Source organism: Aythya fuligula, chromosome 4, assembly GCF_009819795.1.
Source record: "Aythya fuligula isolate bAytFul2 chromosome 4, bAytFul2.pri, whole genome shotgun sequence".
Classification (NCBI taxonomy): Eukaryota; Metazoa; Chordata; class Aves; order Anseriformes; family Anatidae; genus Aythya; species Aythya fuligula.
In genome coordinates this window covers 29482334-29500468 of record NC_045562.1, presented here as the reverse complement: position 1 = coordinate 29500468, position 18135 = coordinate 29482334, and the positions used below count along the sequence as shown (strand labels likewise).

At 36.1% G+C, this 18135-nt stretch overlaps 1 protein-coding gene across 11 annotated transcripts in view; it reads left to right on the top strand.

Annotated features, from left to right (window-relative positions):
- RAPGEF2 (Rap guanine nucleotide exchange factor 2) overlaps positions 1-18135 on the top strand; it is a 180730-nt gene that overhangs the window by 139336 nt on the left and 23259 nt on the right. For all 11 annotated transcript variants that reach the window (XM_032185985.1, XM_032185981.1, XM_032185983.1 and 8 more), the window contains 9 exons: positions 3653-3830; positions 5604-5740; positions 6116-6274; positions 7558-7710; positions 8039-8203; positions 11217-11324; positions 11422-11625; positions 11714-11822; positions 14667-14913. In XM_032185985.1, the coding sequence (XP_032041876.1) occupies positions 3653-3830; positions 5604-5740; positions 6116-6274; positions 7558-7710; positions 8039-8203; positions 11217-11324; positions 11422-11625; positions 11714-11822; positions 14667-14913 (1460 nt within the window). The remainder of the gene's footprint in view (positions 1-3652; positions 3831-5603; positions 5741-6115; positions 6275-7557; positions 7711-8038; positions 8204-11216; positions 11325-11421; positions 11626-11713; positions 11823-14666; positions 14914-18135) is intronic.

Here is an 18135-nt window from a genome sequence, read left to right as displayed (position 1 = left end):
AATGTGATTAATTCTCTCTCTCTCTTTTCTCTCTTTTTTCCCCCTATTTCTTCCCTCTCTTCTGTGTTGTCAGGATCATTTGGGAGCTTTCACCCCAAACCAGTGTAGAAAAGAAAATACTAATGACCAGATCTTCCCACTTTGGGAGCGTGTTAAACAGCATAGCCAGGTGGTCAGAAGAGGCAATTCTCCCACTGTATTTAGCATGGGTACAGACTCACCTTGAATTCTGTGTGTCATTCTGGGCTCCACTATATGAAAAGAGTGTTAAGGTCCTTGGAAGTGTCCAGGCGGCAAAGCAGATGAAAGGGCATGTCCTGTGGGGCACTTGGGTCCTCTCATCTGGAGAGGAGGTGGCTGAGATGTGGCCTCCCTGTGCTCTGCAACTCTGGTCTTTGCTCCCTGGTTACTAATGATAGGATGTGGTCTAATGAAAATAATAGTTGCTTTTTTTACTATGATTTTTTCCCCCTCAAGGATCAGTCAGAGCTAATGGCTAACTGAGGAAAACGTACTCAGTGCTCCTTTATTTTCCATCTTTTTGTACTTGTTTCATTGTATTTATTTAATTAGCTCCTACCCCTCAAATTGGGAAGTAATTTTGGTCTTGGAGGCGATTAGCAATTGGAGCAACCATTTTTATATTGCTTCAGTATTAGTCTTATAGACACTACTTAAAAATGGGGAGGTCTCCTTAGGTTGTGAATGTCAACTAACTCTTCACTTCAATGAAAACGTCAGTTTCCTGACTTTCTTGTTGGTGATGTGACAAATAAAATCCTAGGCTGTCACTGTCACGCGATTCATTTGAAGCTTCAGCAAATTTCTCATGGCATCTTTTCAACTGTGAAGGGAAATTTTCCTCACAACTGGTATTCAGATTTTGGGGAGACAGTGTCTTGTAGTTTAAGCTACAACTAGCCTTTTCCACATATAAATCCAAAAAGATTACATGTAACTAAACCTAGTATTACCCAAGAAACAAACACAGCATGTACTTATGAAAGCACTAATTTCTGAGGTGTATCCTTGATAAACATTCTTCGGAAATTTTTAAGCCTTGTAATTGACCATGGACAAATCCTGTAGGGTTTTCATCCTGTGTTTTGGGTTTTCTACTGCTGAGGCTTACAAAGATGCCCCTATCTTCAAAGGAGCTAATCAGGATTTTTCCGTAGTCTTAAACAAATGCATGGCTATTGCTCCCATAAGGGTTCCTGTGCAGATGTGCTTGATTTTTCTAACCCATGGCAGAGTACAGAGGTGGACCTAGCTTGGAATGAAGTCAGCACTAGGACCCTGAACACTTCATGTCATATTTAATGCTATTAAGCCTAAAGAACTAAGCCATTTCCAGTGTTTCTGTAGATAAATTAGCGTGCATTTCTAATGTGAAGGCACATCCAATTATTTTTCAGAATGTAGCAAAACTTGTGCAAAACTTTTTGCATGCATAAGCTGAGAAGATGTCCTTGTGAGATGAGCTGCTTTATTCTTTCTTACTAAAAATGTGTATTGCCTACATGGAAAGGTTTCATAGTCTTCTTTTGCTAACTTTCACGTAATAACTGCATGTTGCTTGAAATACATTTTTTTTTTTTCTTATAAGATAAGGTGACCAAAGTTAATAAATGTAACTACTGCTCTGTGGATTACTGCATTCAATTTTGAGTTTGTGTTGCAGGTTTTTTTTTTTTTTTTTTTTTTTTTTTTTTTTTTTTGTAACTAGTAAGCAGCTATTACTGTTCCTATCAATGACAATGGTTGCCAAAAAGATCTAACTAGCTCTGTAAACAGTGATTGTCTCTCAGGAAATACTGGTAGGTTTTAGCTGCAATATTTAAGGTGTTTGCTAAACACAACACAAAATTGCATTTAGTTTATATAGGAATTATTTTTAAAATGGTGTCATTTTTTTTGAGAGGGTTTCTGTCTTAAAGCAATAAACTAAAAGTAGACAGTCAAATAATTTTTTTAAACAAAACAGGTTTTTTTTTTTTTTTTTTTCACAGTGTGTGGAATTTTCTTGGGTTCCAAAATATTTCTTCTATGTTGGCACTGTGTGACTAAGTTTAATTGTGCATTTAGCTTACCAACAGGCTTTTGAGAAGGCTTCTGCAGGGCAGGTAGGAGGGGCGTTCGTTAATAACAGGAAGGTTTGCAGAAGGGACTGATGAATTAGTCACACAGTCACTGGAATTGTCACAGTTGGAGACTTATGATTCTGACAGAACAGTGTCATAAGCCATGTGTCTACTGACTCATCATCACTAATTTTTCCACCAGTCTCATTTGATGAAAGCTATTTTGTACAAGTAGTTAGAGCAATTGTTTCACATATATCATAGGGAATTTGCATGTTAAACACAGCAAAACCACTAATGAAAATACTGCTAGCAGTATTCATGTTTTGTGAATTGTTTGTGTGACAGTAACAGCCTTCTCTCCACTGCTTAGGAAATGCTTGGCACTTTTTTCTTTTTAAAAACAAAGTGAAAGTAATTTGAATATTGTGTAGGTGCTGGTAGGATGCTTTTCATGTTAACAGGACCCCATTACAAAGCTTGTGTTGTGCTGTAGGGCAGAAGTGTTTAGGAATGCTACTAGCTGACCTGATCCATCTTCAGCTGTATGCTGTCATTCATAAGGTGGCTATGTATAATGGCATTAAAGTAACAGATGTCAGCCACATCTAGTCAGGCAGAAGTAGGGAAGATCATTCTATAGAAATACAAACATAATTTGTCTTACCTTCTCTGTGTTTGGAAGGTGACCTATTTTTTTTTCAAACCAATTTATGTGAGTCAGATCGATCGAACACGCTTTGGTTGCTGTGTTTATCCTATTCAGGATATTTAAAGTAGACATGAATACATTGTTTGTGTTCATATAACATCTGAGAAGCTTGATTTGTCAAGCCATGTTGTAAAACTTTCATTAGAATCTTGCATTTCCTTAAAGTTTATGATAGCTAAGCCTCGGCAGCTGCTGTGGCATTAAATCAGGTTCTAAGAAAGAGCAACTTCATCAGCCATGACAGACAAGTGTTTGTAGGATTTACTAAATGTTCAGTCTTAAAACAGTATCATTAAAATGTACCTTTAGGTGTTGTCCTAATAACCTCAGGCTATATGTGGATTATGGTTTCATTTTTTTATAACAAAAAAAAACAACAGGCAGTTTTAGGCTACCGAGAGAACACAATTTTTGAAGCATTTTGATGCAGTGCTTACTTCACCAGACTGCCAACATAAGATAATATTGCATTCATAAGTGTCTGAAAATGTAATGTTGGGATGGGAACAGAATATGTTTTAAATTAACTTTGATTAAAATAAATAAGTGATCTATTTCAAGGAACAATTTATTGGAATAAACTGCCTACAATTCCCCCAAGACCTGCTAATTAAATAATTTATGTTGAATCCTGTTTATGTATGGCTGATTGAAACATGTTAAATGCCTTGTTTAACATTGTTTTGGCATTGATAAATGGTTTGTTGTTTTAAAAAGAAATGTGAAGAAAAAAGCAATACAAAAATTCATTTGACAGATTAGGTAGCATTTTTATGTATATTAAATAGGAAACTAGAGCAGTGAAGAACACGTGAATGCTTTCATTTTTTTTAATCGTTTATATGCATTAATTTAGGCTACAGAAAGTGAAGCTGGTGATATGGATCTCAGTGGGTTGCCAGAGACAGCAGTGGATTCTGAGGATGATGATGATGAAGAAGACATTGAAAGAGCATCCGATCCTTTAATGAGTAGAGATATTGTTAGAGATTGCTTAGAGAAAGACCCAATAGACAGGACAGATGATGATATTGGTAAGTATTACAAAGTAGCAAAATGCCATCAAACTTGTTCTTCTTCATCAGAAAAATGTAATTTTTGATCTTGGGGTTTTATTTTAGTTGTTGGCTTTTATAGTTGGTAAGTTTAGTGTTTATTCTGTAAGCTGATCTCTAAAGGCCAATGAATGAGTACAGCCAAAGAACCGGAAAATGCACGAGATATGGGGGAAAGCTATCAGTGCTGACCTTTTAGGTTTCAACATTCAACTTCTAATTGAAATGAAGACTGATTTATGAAGTAAGCATTGTTGCTTACTGGAAATTGTTAGGAATTTGACAAAGTTTATGTTCATGTCATCACTGGATTCTTATCAAGTTTTTTTTGTTTTAAGTTGTGATTTTTTTTTTTACAACATTTGTTATAAATAGTGGAGCTATAAGACCTTTACATAAATAGAAATCTACTAAAACTAATTTGCTATGTTGATGTACAGACTTATACATTGAAAGCAAAGCTAGAATTCTAATTTAATCTGTTTCACTGTCTCAGGTGTTTTTTTGTGTGATTGTTTTGTTTGTTTGTTTTTTTGTTTGTTTGTTTGTTTTTCCATTCATCAAAGTATACCTAAATGATGATTTGTTGATTATGACATGATAAAGGGACTGGAGTACCTCTTCTATGAGTAAAAACTGAGAGTTGGGACAGTTAAGCCTAGAGAAAAAAAGGCTCAGGGGGAATCTCATCCATGTGTGCAAATACTTGAAGGGAGGGTGTAAAGACAATGGAGCCAGGCACTTCTCAGTGGTACCAAACGACAGGACAAAAGGCATTGTGCACGTTGGAACAGATGAGGTTGCCTCTGAATGTCAAGAAACACTTCTGAACTGTGCTTCAGGTGATGAAGCACTGGCAAACACTGAGAGGCCAGAGAGGCTGTTGAGTCTCCTTCTTGGAGATCTTCGAAAGCTGCCTGAACATGATCCTGGGCAACCTGCTTACGGTGTCCGTGCTTGAGCAGGATTGGACATGATGACCTCCAGCGGTCCCTTCCAGTCTCAACCATTCTGTGATTCTGTATAAATAACATTTTAGGAAAAAGATGGAATTGTATTGACTATTTCTGGTAGGTTTTGATGAAAACAAACGCAAAAACATCTAACGTCTAGGGCATATAAGTCCTCAGCAGGACTATTAAGAACAAATGTGCTCTGTATAGCTATGACTATATAAAACATCAAAACATGGGAGAAGCACATAGTTGAGTATAAGTGCAACTCCAATACATACAGAAGCCAGAAAAGCAGTAGTCACCTGTAAGACAGTAATCCTATTTTGCCTGGCCCATCCAAGGGGATCTTTGTAAATGTGCCAGATGACAACTCTTGTTGTTAACATGCCTAGACTGGACATGGAATGGATGGGTTTACCAAAGAAGATGCTCAGTTTTGACAATTTTCCCTGCCTAATGTCTTACTGTGTTTTATTTAAGTCGTAATGGAGTTATTGCTCTGGCTGGATGGAGAATTACAGTTTCATTGGCTGTGCTCAGAGCTCTTGATTAAATTACAATTTGTCTATTATGCTGACTTTTACTTTGCAGGGTTTCTGTTGATGGTATGACCAGCCAGTCTGTGCCTACAAAATACCCAGTAATTACAACAGGCCACTGTAAGAGATTTATTAGTATACAGAAATGATTGTGCAGCGTTTTAGCTTAAGTAGCCTTAGGCATCTTTCTGAAGAACTGTCTTTGCTGTGCTTTGTTGTTTTGACATGCACGACTCAGTGGGCTTTTTCTCCTTCAGAACAACTACTGGAATTCATGCATCAATTGCCTGCTTTTGCCAACATGACAATGTCAGTGAGGAGAGAGCTCTGTGCTGTAATGGTGTTTGCAGTTGTGGAGAGAGCAGGAACTATTGTACTGAACGATGGAGAAGAGGTCAGTAGAAAGTAGAAGTTACTTCTGACTCTCCTGTTATACCAGACATCCCAGAGTCCACAGTGTTATGGTCCTGTGTGCTGTTTTTTTTTTTTTTTTTTTTTTTTTCTTTTTTCTTTTTTCTTTTAAAAAAAAAAAAAAGTAACTTTGAGCAGGAAAATTAAGTGTCATCTCATTCTTCCTTTGAAAGCTTTTGTTTAAGCCCTTGCACAACATTTCTTATTCAGTAAAAGCATAAGAAAATAATCTGCATAACATACATACTTCCTGTCTGTTGGAGGGGAGGGGGAAGAAGTGGGGATTTTATCTGTATAGCATGATATTACGATGTTAAATGATTTTGTCTTCATGTATCCTGCAACATTTAATTTGTAGCTGGATTCCTGGTCAGTCATTTTGAATGGCTCTGTGGAAGTGACTTATCCTGATGGAAGAACAGAGATACTGTGCATGGGAAACAGTTTTGGTGTTTCCCCTACCATGGACAAAGAGTACATGAAAGGGGTGATGAGAACCAAAGTGGATGACTGCCAGGTAGAGTGTCCAACTGTAACACATGCAAAATTAGGTACATATAGAAATAATTCAACTGAATAGCCAGACAGTTGTATTTCAAACTTGGTGTATGTATAAAATCTGTAGTGCATAACCCTGTGCAGTACTTGGAAGATACGGTTCCTGCTGTTTGTACTTACGGGCTGGGAAATTGAATTCTCTACATCCGGATAGGGATTGTTTTGGATGAAGAGGTTTGTCTGTGTGCTTTCTGTGGAACTTAAGGCCTAGCAGCCTGCTGCATATATCCATTGCTTCAAAGTTTCCTTTAGTAAGATCTCAAGATCTGTTAGCTATTATAGTCTCTCTTACTGTGGGTAAGAGCCGTTCTTCGTTAGCAGGTTCAGCTACTGAATCTTAGACTAATACATCTGTCCCATGATGAAGAGTAGAAGATGTTTTAGTTTCAGCCAGTCTTGACCTTTGCTTTAACACAAACAGTTGTAAGGGAGCACTTCTCATAGCATAAAACAGCTAGCCTAATCTGGATATGGGATGGCTGCTTACTTCTTCCCATCCAGAAGACAATAGCCAAGCTCTGGGTGAATTAAGTGTTTTTCTTGGTCCTGATGGCTAATTAGCTTCTATCAGATGCTCTTTGAAATGGGTGAAAATGTGTTAATGGAGTCTAACTTCCAATAAGTGCATAAATTGTATCTTGTTAGAATAATGTTCTGCAACAAATCCAAACAGTAGGAGATCTGTTTCAGCTACTAATAGCTGCTGGAAATAGAAAAATTCTGTAAATAAATTATGAAGAATGCAGAAGAAAATTCTATCTCTGGGAATCTTGTGCCTTTGTCCTAAGTATGGGCATGATGATTTTGCAGCTTGTCAATCAAAAAAACCCACTATTTTCTGTTCAATTAATGGCCCAAATTAATTTAAGGAGACAGTTTAATCTCAAGTATTTGCAAATCATAGTGTATGTGTATTTCTTTCCGAGTTGTAGTGGGTGGTCTTAATTATATTTGGATAGTGTAGGTACTAGGCATATTCTGAAAGCAGATAAGCAAAAATGGCTGGTAATGCCACGTCATTTTGTTCTGATGAATCTTGGGCTCCTCTGATTACAAGATTGTATTGGAAATACCATGTATTCTTCTGCTTACTCCAGCTGAATGGCTGGAATAACAGATTTGGTCATCCGCAGGTTGAAGACCTTCTTTACCTTTTCTATTAATAGAGTGCTTGCATCATAAGTCTAAACAGTTTTCTGAAGACTTTACCTTTTAATACTGGTGTGTGATGATTCTTTCCAGTTTGTTTGTATAGCCCAGCAAGATTATTGCCGTATCCTCAATCAAGTGGAAAAGAACATGCAGAAGGTAGAAGAGGAAGGGGAGATTGTGATGGTTAAGGAGCACAGGGAGCTTGATCGCACTGGAACAAGAAAAGGTCACATTGTCATCAAGGTAAAAGCAAAAGGGAAAGATTCTTGCAAAGGTCTGTATTCTATAAACTTTTGAACTTGGCAAATAAGGCCCAGGATTAGATGAAATACATGATAACATCTATTTGAAAGTAAAAATTTCTAGTTTTTCTACTTTAAAAAATTATGCATGTGAGTAACGAAGTGATTTTTGTAAAACTTAATTACAGAAGCTTTGCTTATCTCATCAGTCATACCAGTATTGTTCTTTATAGTGTAATTCTTCAATATGATACAAGAAAACAAATTTTTGTTTATTGAAAATGTATTTTATTTTTTAAGTGTTTTTTCTTTCTTTTTTATATATATAGGGAACAGCTGAAAGGTTAACAATGCATTTGGTGGAAGAGCACTCTGTGGTAGACCCAACGTTTATAGAAGACTTCCTGTTGACGTATCGGACCTTTCTTTCCAGCCCAATGGAAGTGGGGAAGAAGTTGTTGGAGTGGTTCAATGACCCCAGCCTCAGGGATAAGGTTAAAATCCCCTAAAATTTATACACTTATTATATGCATTAAAAACATAAGCTACTAAGAATAAAATTATTTTTTTAGCGACTAAACTGAATAAGACACAATTTTAGTGACAGAATGCATGGATAAAACTATAGAAATATTCCTTCTTACTGTACTTTAAGTACAAACTTATTCATGCAAGGTAAATTCGCCATAATTTACCTTGCTGTGTTATTACTACTTAACTGAGTTGCTTGTAAGTATAGGGAAAGCTATTTTCAGTAATGAACATTTTTATTTAACTCATTTAACATAGTTCTATTGTGCCTTGAAATTTGAGCATGTAACTAAGTCCTGTTGTCTACATATAATAGTAATTAACACAGTTTGGCGAACATTTGGTGGTAATTTATCCTTATATAAAGATACTGTAAAATAGAGCCACTGTTAATAATCTAATCTATTGAGCAGTGTTAGGGGAAAAAAGAAAGAAACACAAGACAACAATCAAACAGCCCCTTCCCCAGTCAAAATTACCAAGAGATAAGAATGAGGCCCTGTGTATTCAGCTTTGGCACAGTGATAGCAGCACGCTGTCTATTGAGACTATACTGAGCTTCCCACTGTAATGCTTTACTTTGAATGTATGTATTTGTCAAATGTAAAACACTAGTTAACAAAAAGGTGTTTTGTTTTTTTTTCTTTGTTTGTTTTCAAATTTGAAGCTAGGGGAATAATATTAAAATTTTGGTTTTCAACTTTTATTTACATTTGGGTATTTTTCTACTAGAAATGCTAGTTTGTCTGCACATTGGAGAAAGTATCTTATATTTGGCAGAGAGGCAAGGCTTTGCTTCAGGGAAGTGCTCACTGTTCCTGTGAAAATCTGACTTCTATGTACACTGGAAAGCTGCAGCTAATACTGTTTAGCACAGACCTGCTAGAGCTTCAGATCTATAATACCATCTTTAGACTTACTTTGCTTGTCCTCCCATGGATAATCTCCATAGCCTTTAAAAGCATGAGCAACCACAGCTGCTGGTATCAGGTCTGGAAACAGAGCAGCTCTTGTTCTGCCATCTTAAGAGCCAACCCTTTCTGTCATCGATCAGCCCTGACAGAAGCGCTGCTTGGTTCGCGTGCAGGAAAGGCAAAAATCAGAATAGCTTGGGAGGAGCAAAGTTAAGTAAGTGAGGAACACAGGACCTGGAAGATTTTGTCTGTCTGGTTTAGGGGCTGGCAAAGGAGAGGGAAAGGGGTGAGAAAAACTTATGGAGCACCATCAGTAGCCAGTGATAGACTGGGACATTTGAGATCTGATCTTGTTTATGATTTTCCCTGCAACCAGGGTACTTGACATAACATCTTAAACTGTTTTTTACAGCTGCTCTCCTGGTTGAAATAGAAGTAGTGGCATTCTTCTAGAAGTCACTGTTCAACTCTTTTCAGTGCAGTGTCTGCTGGGTGCAGCAAGAAGCCCCTAGTTTGAAAGCAGTATTGATACTGAAGTATTTTAAAATATATGATGTGGTATGGCTTGCAACTTCCCGTTTTGCTTAAAAATTTGTAGTTGTCCCAAATTTCACTAGACATTATCTGGGTCTTCCAGTGTGATTTTCAACACAGATGTTTAACAGAAAGGAAGTTCATCTTCAGTTTTAAAAATGAAAATGTCTCAAATACGCCAGAAATGCTACCTCTAGCCTAATTTCCTGTGGCTGAGAGCTGTAGTGCAGAAACTATGCTGTTTTCTCCTTTTAGAAATCTAATCTCTCTAGGACTTCTATTGTAGTTGATTAGATTGGTCATGAATTTCAGCAATTCTTCTGAATTCATTTGTTTTTCAGCACAAAAGGGAACCCGCTTGGAAACTGCATGAACACAATAAACCATACAGCTCCCATGAGGGTAGCAGAGTTTGCTTTTGGATGCTTTTTCACAGATCTTTAGAATAAGAGGTTTAGGTTTTGTGCAGAGGCCAAGAACTGACAGTGGCTAGCTTTGTGATTAAAATTTGTATGAGATTCTGTTCTAAGCTCCAGTTCTTGAAACGTTCAGTTTTTCTCCCTATTGATTTGCTTCCTCAGCAAAAGAAATATACCTGTATTTCTGAGAACATTGAGTGGAACAACCATTTTTGATTAAGGAGCTTTTTGAAAATTGCGTGAATCAATCTTAACCCTAAAGGTCAAAAATACTGTATTTTGTCAGGACAAGTGCTGCTGATGTTCCAGGTCAAATCACATCTAAAGATCAAATTTTAGTGGGAGTATATATTTAAAAAAAAAAAAAAAAAAAAAAAAAAAAAAAAAAAGCTCTTATGTGGCTTTACTGTACAGGAATATTAATTGATAATATCATTTTTTCCCCTCCCTAACAAACTGTAAAATACCAGCTAACATTCTTCTGAACTTGATAATCATAGTTCAATAGGGGACCTCAGGGATGAAGAGAAGGGAGGAGGTGTAAACAAAAAGATTGAATGTAAGGAAGAGAATTACATGTATTTGCTGTTAAGACCTCTTTCCTGCTTCTCACAATAGCTCCTTTTTCCTGCCTCTGTAAACATACAATAACTCTTTTACACAGGCAAATGCCTGATGAAGTTAATATGGTGGCTTATCTCAACTTTTGTAAGTTTCAAGAGCCAATAAAAAAAAAAAAAAAAGCAGCTTTGTAATCATGTGCTTGAAGAATTAAGCAGATTTGGAAATGTATGTGGACAGGAAATTATTGTTACAAATGAGAAATGGATCTAATTCAGTGCCTCATACCTGTGTGTGCTCTATTCCCTGCTCAAACAACTTTGGTACAGCCAGTGTTACTTTTCTAACTTTTAGTAATCTGTATGAAATACAACCCTTAAACAATTTTAATACTTCATTCTTTCCTCTTGAACAGTGAAGTTTGGGTATGTAGTATTTAGAATCCTGATGGAAGCTTAGAGCAGCTTTAAGCAGCAGTATTTTTAAAGGACTTAGCAATAGTGCTGATCTGGGCTTTCTTGGGAAATAAATTATTGATTAATTTTCAGGTTACACGGGTAGTATTGTTGTGGGTGAACAATCACTTCAATGATTTTGAAGGAGATCCTGCTATGACTCGATTTCTGGAAGAATTTGAGAACAATTTGGAGAGGGAGGTAAGAATGTTTTTTTCTGACAATTTTAGATAGCAGGGAGCAGTCAGTCTATTATTACACATAACTCATTATGCTTCTCTTTTTTTTTTTTTTATAGAAAATGGGTGGACATTTGAGGCTGTTAAATATCGCTTGTGCTGCTAAAGCGAAACGAAGATTGATAACCTTAACAAAGCCATCTCGAGAAGCCCCTTTGCCTTTTATCTTGCTGGGAGGGTCAGAAAAGGGATTTGGCATCTTTGTTGACAGTGTCGATTTTGGTAGCAAAGCTACAGAAGCAGGCTTGAAACGTGGAGACCAGGTATGTCATTTTAAAATGTTTTATTTTTCTCCTCTTTTTCCCCCATTCTCTTCACTAAATAAAAATAACTACCTCTTTTTATTTTTAGATACTGGAAGTGAATGGTCAAAACTTTGAAAACATTCAGCTGTCAAAAGCCATGGAAATCCTTAGAAATAACACTCATCTGTCTATCACTGTGAAAACCAATTTATTTGGTAAGTTTATGTGCACTTCGTTCTAACTTGTGTTCTAATTTAGATAGGATTTTTAGTTTTATACATAAAACATTTGGAAATGACTTTAAATGATTGTTTGAAATACTTCTGAGGTGGGAAGAATAGGAAAAGGAGGTTTGCAGCTTCTAAAGAGTCAGAGTTGAAAATTGTAAAGAAAAAATTTCAAATAAAATCTTATACGAAGTCACTTGACTCTCACAAGTGCATATTTTTGATTAAGAGGAACTGCAGTGACCGTTTAGCTTGAAGTTATAAAACATGTCCATATGTATAACAGTCCTTCCTCAAGAAAGAAGCCTTTTTTGGAAGTTCAGTTGTTTGGAGATTTTCATCTGTCAACAGCATATGCTCATACTTTCTCAGTCTGTTCCTTGTGAGTGCAACAAGGTTAATAAAAACTTTCTTACCGGCTAGGTGATGATAATCTCTGAATAACCCTCTGAATCTTTTGTTTGTCTCTTACAAGTACTTACAAAGTCATGAAAGAGTCTTTAAGCAGCTCAGGACCTCAGTTACCATCATAAGAAATAAACAATTTGTGGGTTTTATTTAATTTTTACCACCGGACACTTGGATTATTAACATAATTCCATGATATGTTCCCGAAATACCTCTTTCATGATGAGGTTCTTCATTGCAAATAAGTAGGACAGCATATTTCCACAGGATGTCACTGAACTAATTGATGGTTAAATATGCTTAGGTTATCTCCAAAAGACACTTGTCAAATCTATTTCCTGGGGATTTTTTTTTTCCTTTGCAGTAAAGATTCTAATGTTTCATCTGTATCTGCTTGTTTAGCAGTTATACATAGAGAAACAAGCACGTGTTCTTTGTAACTCGCTTGTTTGTTTTTTTTTAGTATCATGTGTTGCTTTAGTCTTAAGACTAAATATGATTTCTTCATAAATTGTGCTTTCTCAGCTTTTAATCTTGTTGCTCTGCTCCAAATACCAAAATCACAGTAGAGTAATGGAACAGAACAGTTACTTCCTGTGCATTGCATGAAATATTCCTTATCAACAAATCCCCAAACCAGTTTCCTATTTCTTAACAGCATCTTCCCACCTATACTTAACTTCTCTCTAGCCCCCAAACTTCTTTTCTGTACAGTATGGTTATTGTTTCTCCTTTGCTCTTCTTTAACTCTCCGTTATTTGAGGCTTTTAAGGACTCTTAGTAATTTGTTGTGTACTTCTGGAGGAATGGATGAATGTTAAGGACAAAAAGAATACACATGAGTAAAAGCCTTGCCCTGAATACTCATTCTAAGCTCCTTGCCATTGTTCTCACTTTTTCTACAATTCTGTATTTTTAATCATCAATTTCATAGAAAATAACAAAGAAACAATGATTTTGTTTTGTTTTGTTTTCAAAGCAAATTGCTTTGTACATTTAGCATAGACTTATTCAGTAAGTGCCAGCTGGCTGGCATACATTTTATTTCTTAGCTTATCTTCTCAAAACCCCTAGTATCCCCAACCCTATCCCTGAGTTGATTATTCTTTTTTTTTCTTACTCCTCCCCCGTCTTAATATGCATCCCTGTTTTATGGTGGTTTTCCACTTATAATGAGGGAGCTGTTGACAATACAGAGGGCTTCTCTTCTTCCTAAAATGAAAATCATTCTCTCATTTTTTCAAAAACACATTGTACTATTTCAGTACAAACAAGTTATTCTTTACAAAAATACGTAAATAATTAAGTTCTTCCTTACCTCAACATCCTACACACAAGATGGTATATGTATCACTACTTCTTGGTATGTTCTCTACTAGACCCATAGCAGTGGCCTTGTTTCATTTAGAAACATTCAAAAAAAAAAAAAACAAAACACTTTCTTATTGCTTCCTGAAATTCAGGAGGCATTTGTGCATACTTTTTGTGTGGCCTCCAGTATTAGTCTTGTAGTCTGTCCTAGCACAGGTTTATTATCTTTGAGAAGTGCATTCATCACTACAAACCAGATAATTTTCAATTTCATTACAAATCAGATAATTTTCCACATTTATCTATGAATACCTTTTCTCTTGCTCCAAATGTCTGACTTGATCACCAAATCGGTTTTGTTTGTATATAAATACATAGTCACTTTTGTGAAGTGCAAAGTTGTAGTAGAAGAACTGATTAACAAATTCATCAGTTGTGTCTGCTTCTTAGATGACTCTTTGTTAGAGACCTGTAGGAGACAACTGGGAGCAGTAATAAGTTCAGCCTTTCGAGGTTAGAATTTTGCCATACCAAGTCTGTTGGCCTTCTAAGACTTCAAGTTTTCTTGTACACATGGCAGGTGGACACAACAGCCATATCGAACATCCAAGATGTCTCTTAAGTATTCTCATAGTTTCTCATTTTTTGTTTGTTTGTTTTATGACTTTGTTAGTTTCCATTCTGATTTCTGACTTTTGATCCTGTTGCTGTTACCTGTCCGTGAGCTTTCCTTGCTGGCCATCAGTTTAAAAATTTCCTTTATGGTGGTTAATTTTCTTACGTCATTTTTGTCTAGTGTACTCTTTAATGCATGGTACTAGTCTGCAGAAGTCTATGTCCTTAGACTGAAAAGTCAAATTCCTTCCGCTGACACCATCCAAGCAACCATGTGGTCATCTAGTGTATTTCTTTTTCAAGCTGGGCCAATTTCCTGATTATTACAGAAAATTAGTGTCCTTTTTTAAAATAAATAAATAAATCTCTAAATTCCAGTAATATGTGAATTAACAGAATGTGCTAAACATTTTTTTCTAACGATTAATATTACACTGGTCAGGTGCACAGTCTTTTTTTACATTTTTGTTCTTCTTTCCACTCTTTTCTCTTGTGCAGTTTTTAAAGAACTTTTAACACGGTTGTCTGAGGAAAAAAGAAATGGTGCTCCCCACCTGCCTAAAATTGGTGATATTAAAAAGGCAAGCCGTTATTCCATCCCAGACCTTGCTGTTGATGTGGAGCAGGTAATAGGACTAGAAAAAGTAAATAAGAAAAGTAAAGCCAACACAGTTGGGGGAAGAAATAAATTAAAGAAGATACTTGACAAGACTCGAATCAGCATTCTGCCTCAGAAACCATACAAGTGAGTGTTCTTTTCTTAAATACTTGCATCGTGTTATGTTTTTAAAAACTTGTAATGATACTTAAAATTTGTTGTGATCCTTTAATTATTTTCGTTAGAGAACAAAAATTTATTTTGTTAAAGAATTGTTAAATCTTTAATTATTACAAAACACTTTTGTATCTTCTAAAATGCTAGAAGAAAATGCTAGTCTAAATATTTGAATGACCATAGACTGATAATAATACAATTTGTGACATCAATAGGAATATATTCTTATACAGCAATGGCATAAATACTTTTTGATGGCTTGTTTTTTTTTTTTTTTTTTTTAAGATAACTGTTAACTGGAAGCATCCTGGGCAGTTAATTTCATACTAACTCCATAAGCAGTTTTGCTTGCAAATTGCTGGTAGAAGTAGTAAATTCAATTTATACACAGTCCAGTGGTCTATAAGAATGTATGCATGATGCTGTAAAGGAGACCGAGGTTAAAATTCGAACTTTGGTTCTCTGATAGAATAAAGCTAAATCTGGTTTCTGATACCTTTTATTCTATGAACACCTTTTAGAAATGGAGTTCTGCTGAGGAACTCAGAAACAATGAGCTTTATGTGGTTTTATGGGAATCTGGTTCTTGTCCAAGACAGATGGCATCAATGGGAGGAACATGAAAATGCCAATGAATTGTAGAGTGTGTAATAATTGCTGATGTGTAATAAATATTTTCTATTGTATTTTCATTTTCTGCATACCATTGAGGAATATCTATATTATGTAAACTCACGTAAAAAACACCTAAAATGAAAATCTAGGATTTTTTCCTGCTATCGTTAAAACAAAATAAGTTTATTAGGTATTCCCACTCAAAAAATGAATACTCTTCTAAAACTTATTAGCAACAGAATAAATAGGATGTTACTGACATCAAGATAGAGGAGTGTAAATGATTATATACAAGTAATGAATCTTTCTCAAATTGATGCAGATGTATTTCAGTAGAGGAGAATCTGTAAATCCTTATTTTATGCTGTTTGTCTTTACAACTTTCTTTTTATTTCATGGATCTTGTATGTTTGCTCCTGTGATGAGCTGTGCATCATCTTGGATGTGATTTTTGCATTGTTCACCATTATTCATAGCTTTTGCATAAAATCTCATGTTGGTTTCACTTTTTTCTTTGATGCCTTTCATTTTTGTGCACTTTTTCTGTTCAGGGACCTCTTTGGGTAAGAGTTGAAAAAACAGTACACTTGACCTATTTTATTTTCCTTTTGCTAGCTTTACTTCGTGCATTTTATATATAGCAGTTTGTCTGCAAAGCTTGTTGACATTCAGTTGTTTGTCTGCACAGTTTCTGCATATAGATGTGTAGCTGTAGATTTACCTATTTGTGCTTTTCTTCCTGTTCTGTAGACACGTCTGTCTTGTTCTTCCTAATACATGCAATACCGTTCATTATTAAAGGACTTTACCTATTCTCACGTCTTCAAAAGAATAAAATAAAAAAAAAAATCAAGTGGGATAGAAAAGCTGATTTACTTATTAAAGTAGGTATTTAAAGACTTCATGAGTCAGCTGGCCAGCTTATGAGGTGAAACTGTCCACCTTTTCTTGAAGGTGAATGCTGCAGGTGTCTCAGTGTCTCTAGAATATATGCTAACTCTTAGAGTTTGTCAGCTTCATGAGATGTTAAAGTAGTGACAAAGACAAATTATGAGCAGGAGATAATGCCTTCCTTCAGTCTTGCTTTTTAGTCTGATAACGTCAAGTAACTTTCCAAGTTGAGCAAATAGCATAATTTCCTCTGGAGCTACTGTGAAATCTCCTTCTCTCTGCCAGCTCTGAGGCATCTCTTGAAGTGTGCCTCTGGCTGCAGCCACTGCGTAAGCTCCTTGGCTTCTGTACTTGTTGCCCCTTCAGATTCAGAAGGTTTTTGCTTCAAATAAGGATTAAACATGGCTCTCACCTCCAGCTCTTTCTGGCCCAGAGTGGAGCATCCCAGATGATCCTCTCTCCTCTGTATTTGCAGCCCTTCAGTGGGATGCAGAGCATGCTTTATATTAAAGCAATTGGACGCTTGCTATTCCACTATCCCTTCTATCACATTGTTATTCAGCAGGAAAGTAATTTCTTCATGTTATCTCCCTGTATGGCAAGTGTATACAGAAAGTAACAAAGTAACAGAAACACCTTTTTTTTTTTTTTTTTTTTTTTTTTAAAAAAAAAAGCAATTTTTAAATTAATTTTTTTTTAAAAAAAAAGCAATTTCCTTTGACCCACAAAATAAATTACTGTCCTCATCACTAGACAAAGTATCTTCATGGGGTGTGGAGTCTTCTAGTGCTGAATTTTTGGGGTTAATTTCTGGTTTGCGTAACCTGAAATCAGAGTCAGAGTTCTAAATTTTAAAAACAGAGTAAACTGAGTAACTACATTCCAGTTAAGTATATGGACACTTGGGGGGAAGCTAAGAACTTTAGAAACATTACTTTTTTAAAATTTAAAACATGATGTTTGAATTTGTAGAAAAGTTCAACACCTACTTCCTCGATGTCCTATAGCAGTCACTCTGCTTCACTTGCTGATTATGAGCTTCCAAGCAATAAGCAGATTAATTCCTGCTATAGTAGGATGATAGCTCTGTATCTGATCCATCTAGCACTACTGACCTTTGAGATGCAGCCTTTCACAATTTAATAGACGAAATCATTCACCTTTATCACAGAATGCTTTATTTGCACCTGTTAGGCACTTTGGAGGGAATGCCAGTAGCACCCAACTGTGGATATGTACTGTGGCCTTCCAAGTCAGCTGGCATCATTTCAATTACATTTAGTGAAGAGGAACTCTGAGAAGGTGATACAGAGTAGGAAGGCTGAAATGGGTGAGCTCAACAATCCTCCGTTATGTGGCTGTTGAGAGATCTTAGGCTGCTCTACGGTTACAGCAACTCCCGAAATACAATTGCAAATCCTATCTGTGATGGGGTGGAAGATCTGTGAGATTTAGTTGTCAGCGATTTTGAGAGGATGGCAGTACTAGTCAAAGTTGGGGTGATGCAGGAATGATGATGTATCTTTTGAATAAAGATCTTGGCCCTTGAGATAAAAATAATGAAAAGATGACAAGTGTAGCAGCTCAGAGCTTAGTGGTGAGCATGAGCATCTGCTGTCACTGTGAACAGGCAGGTCTGATCAAGGTGAGTGGACATTTGGGTGCTGTTGACAAATCTAGACAGAA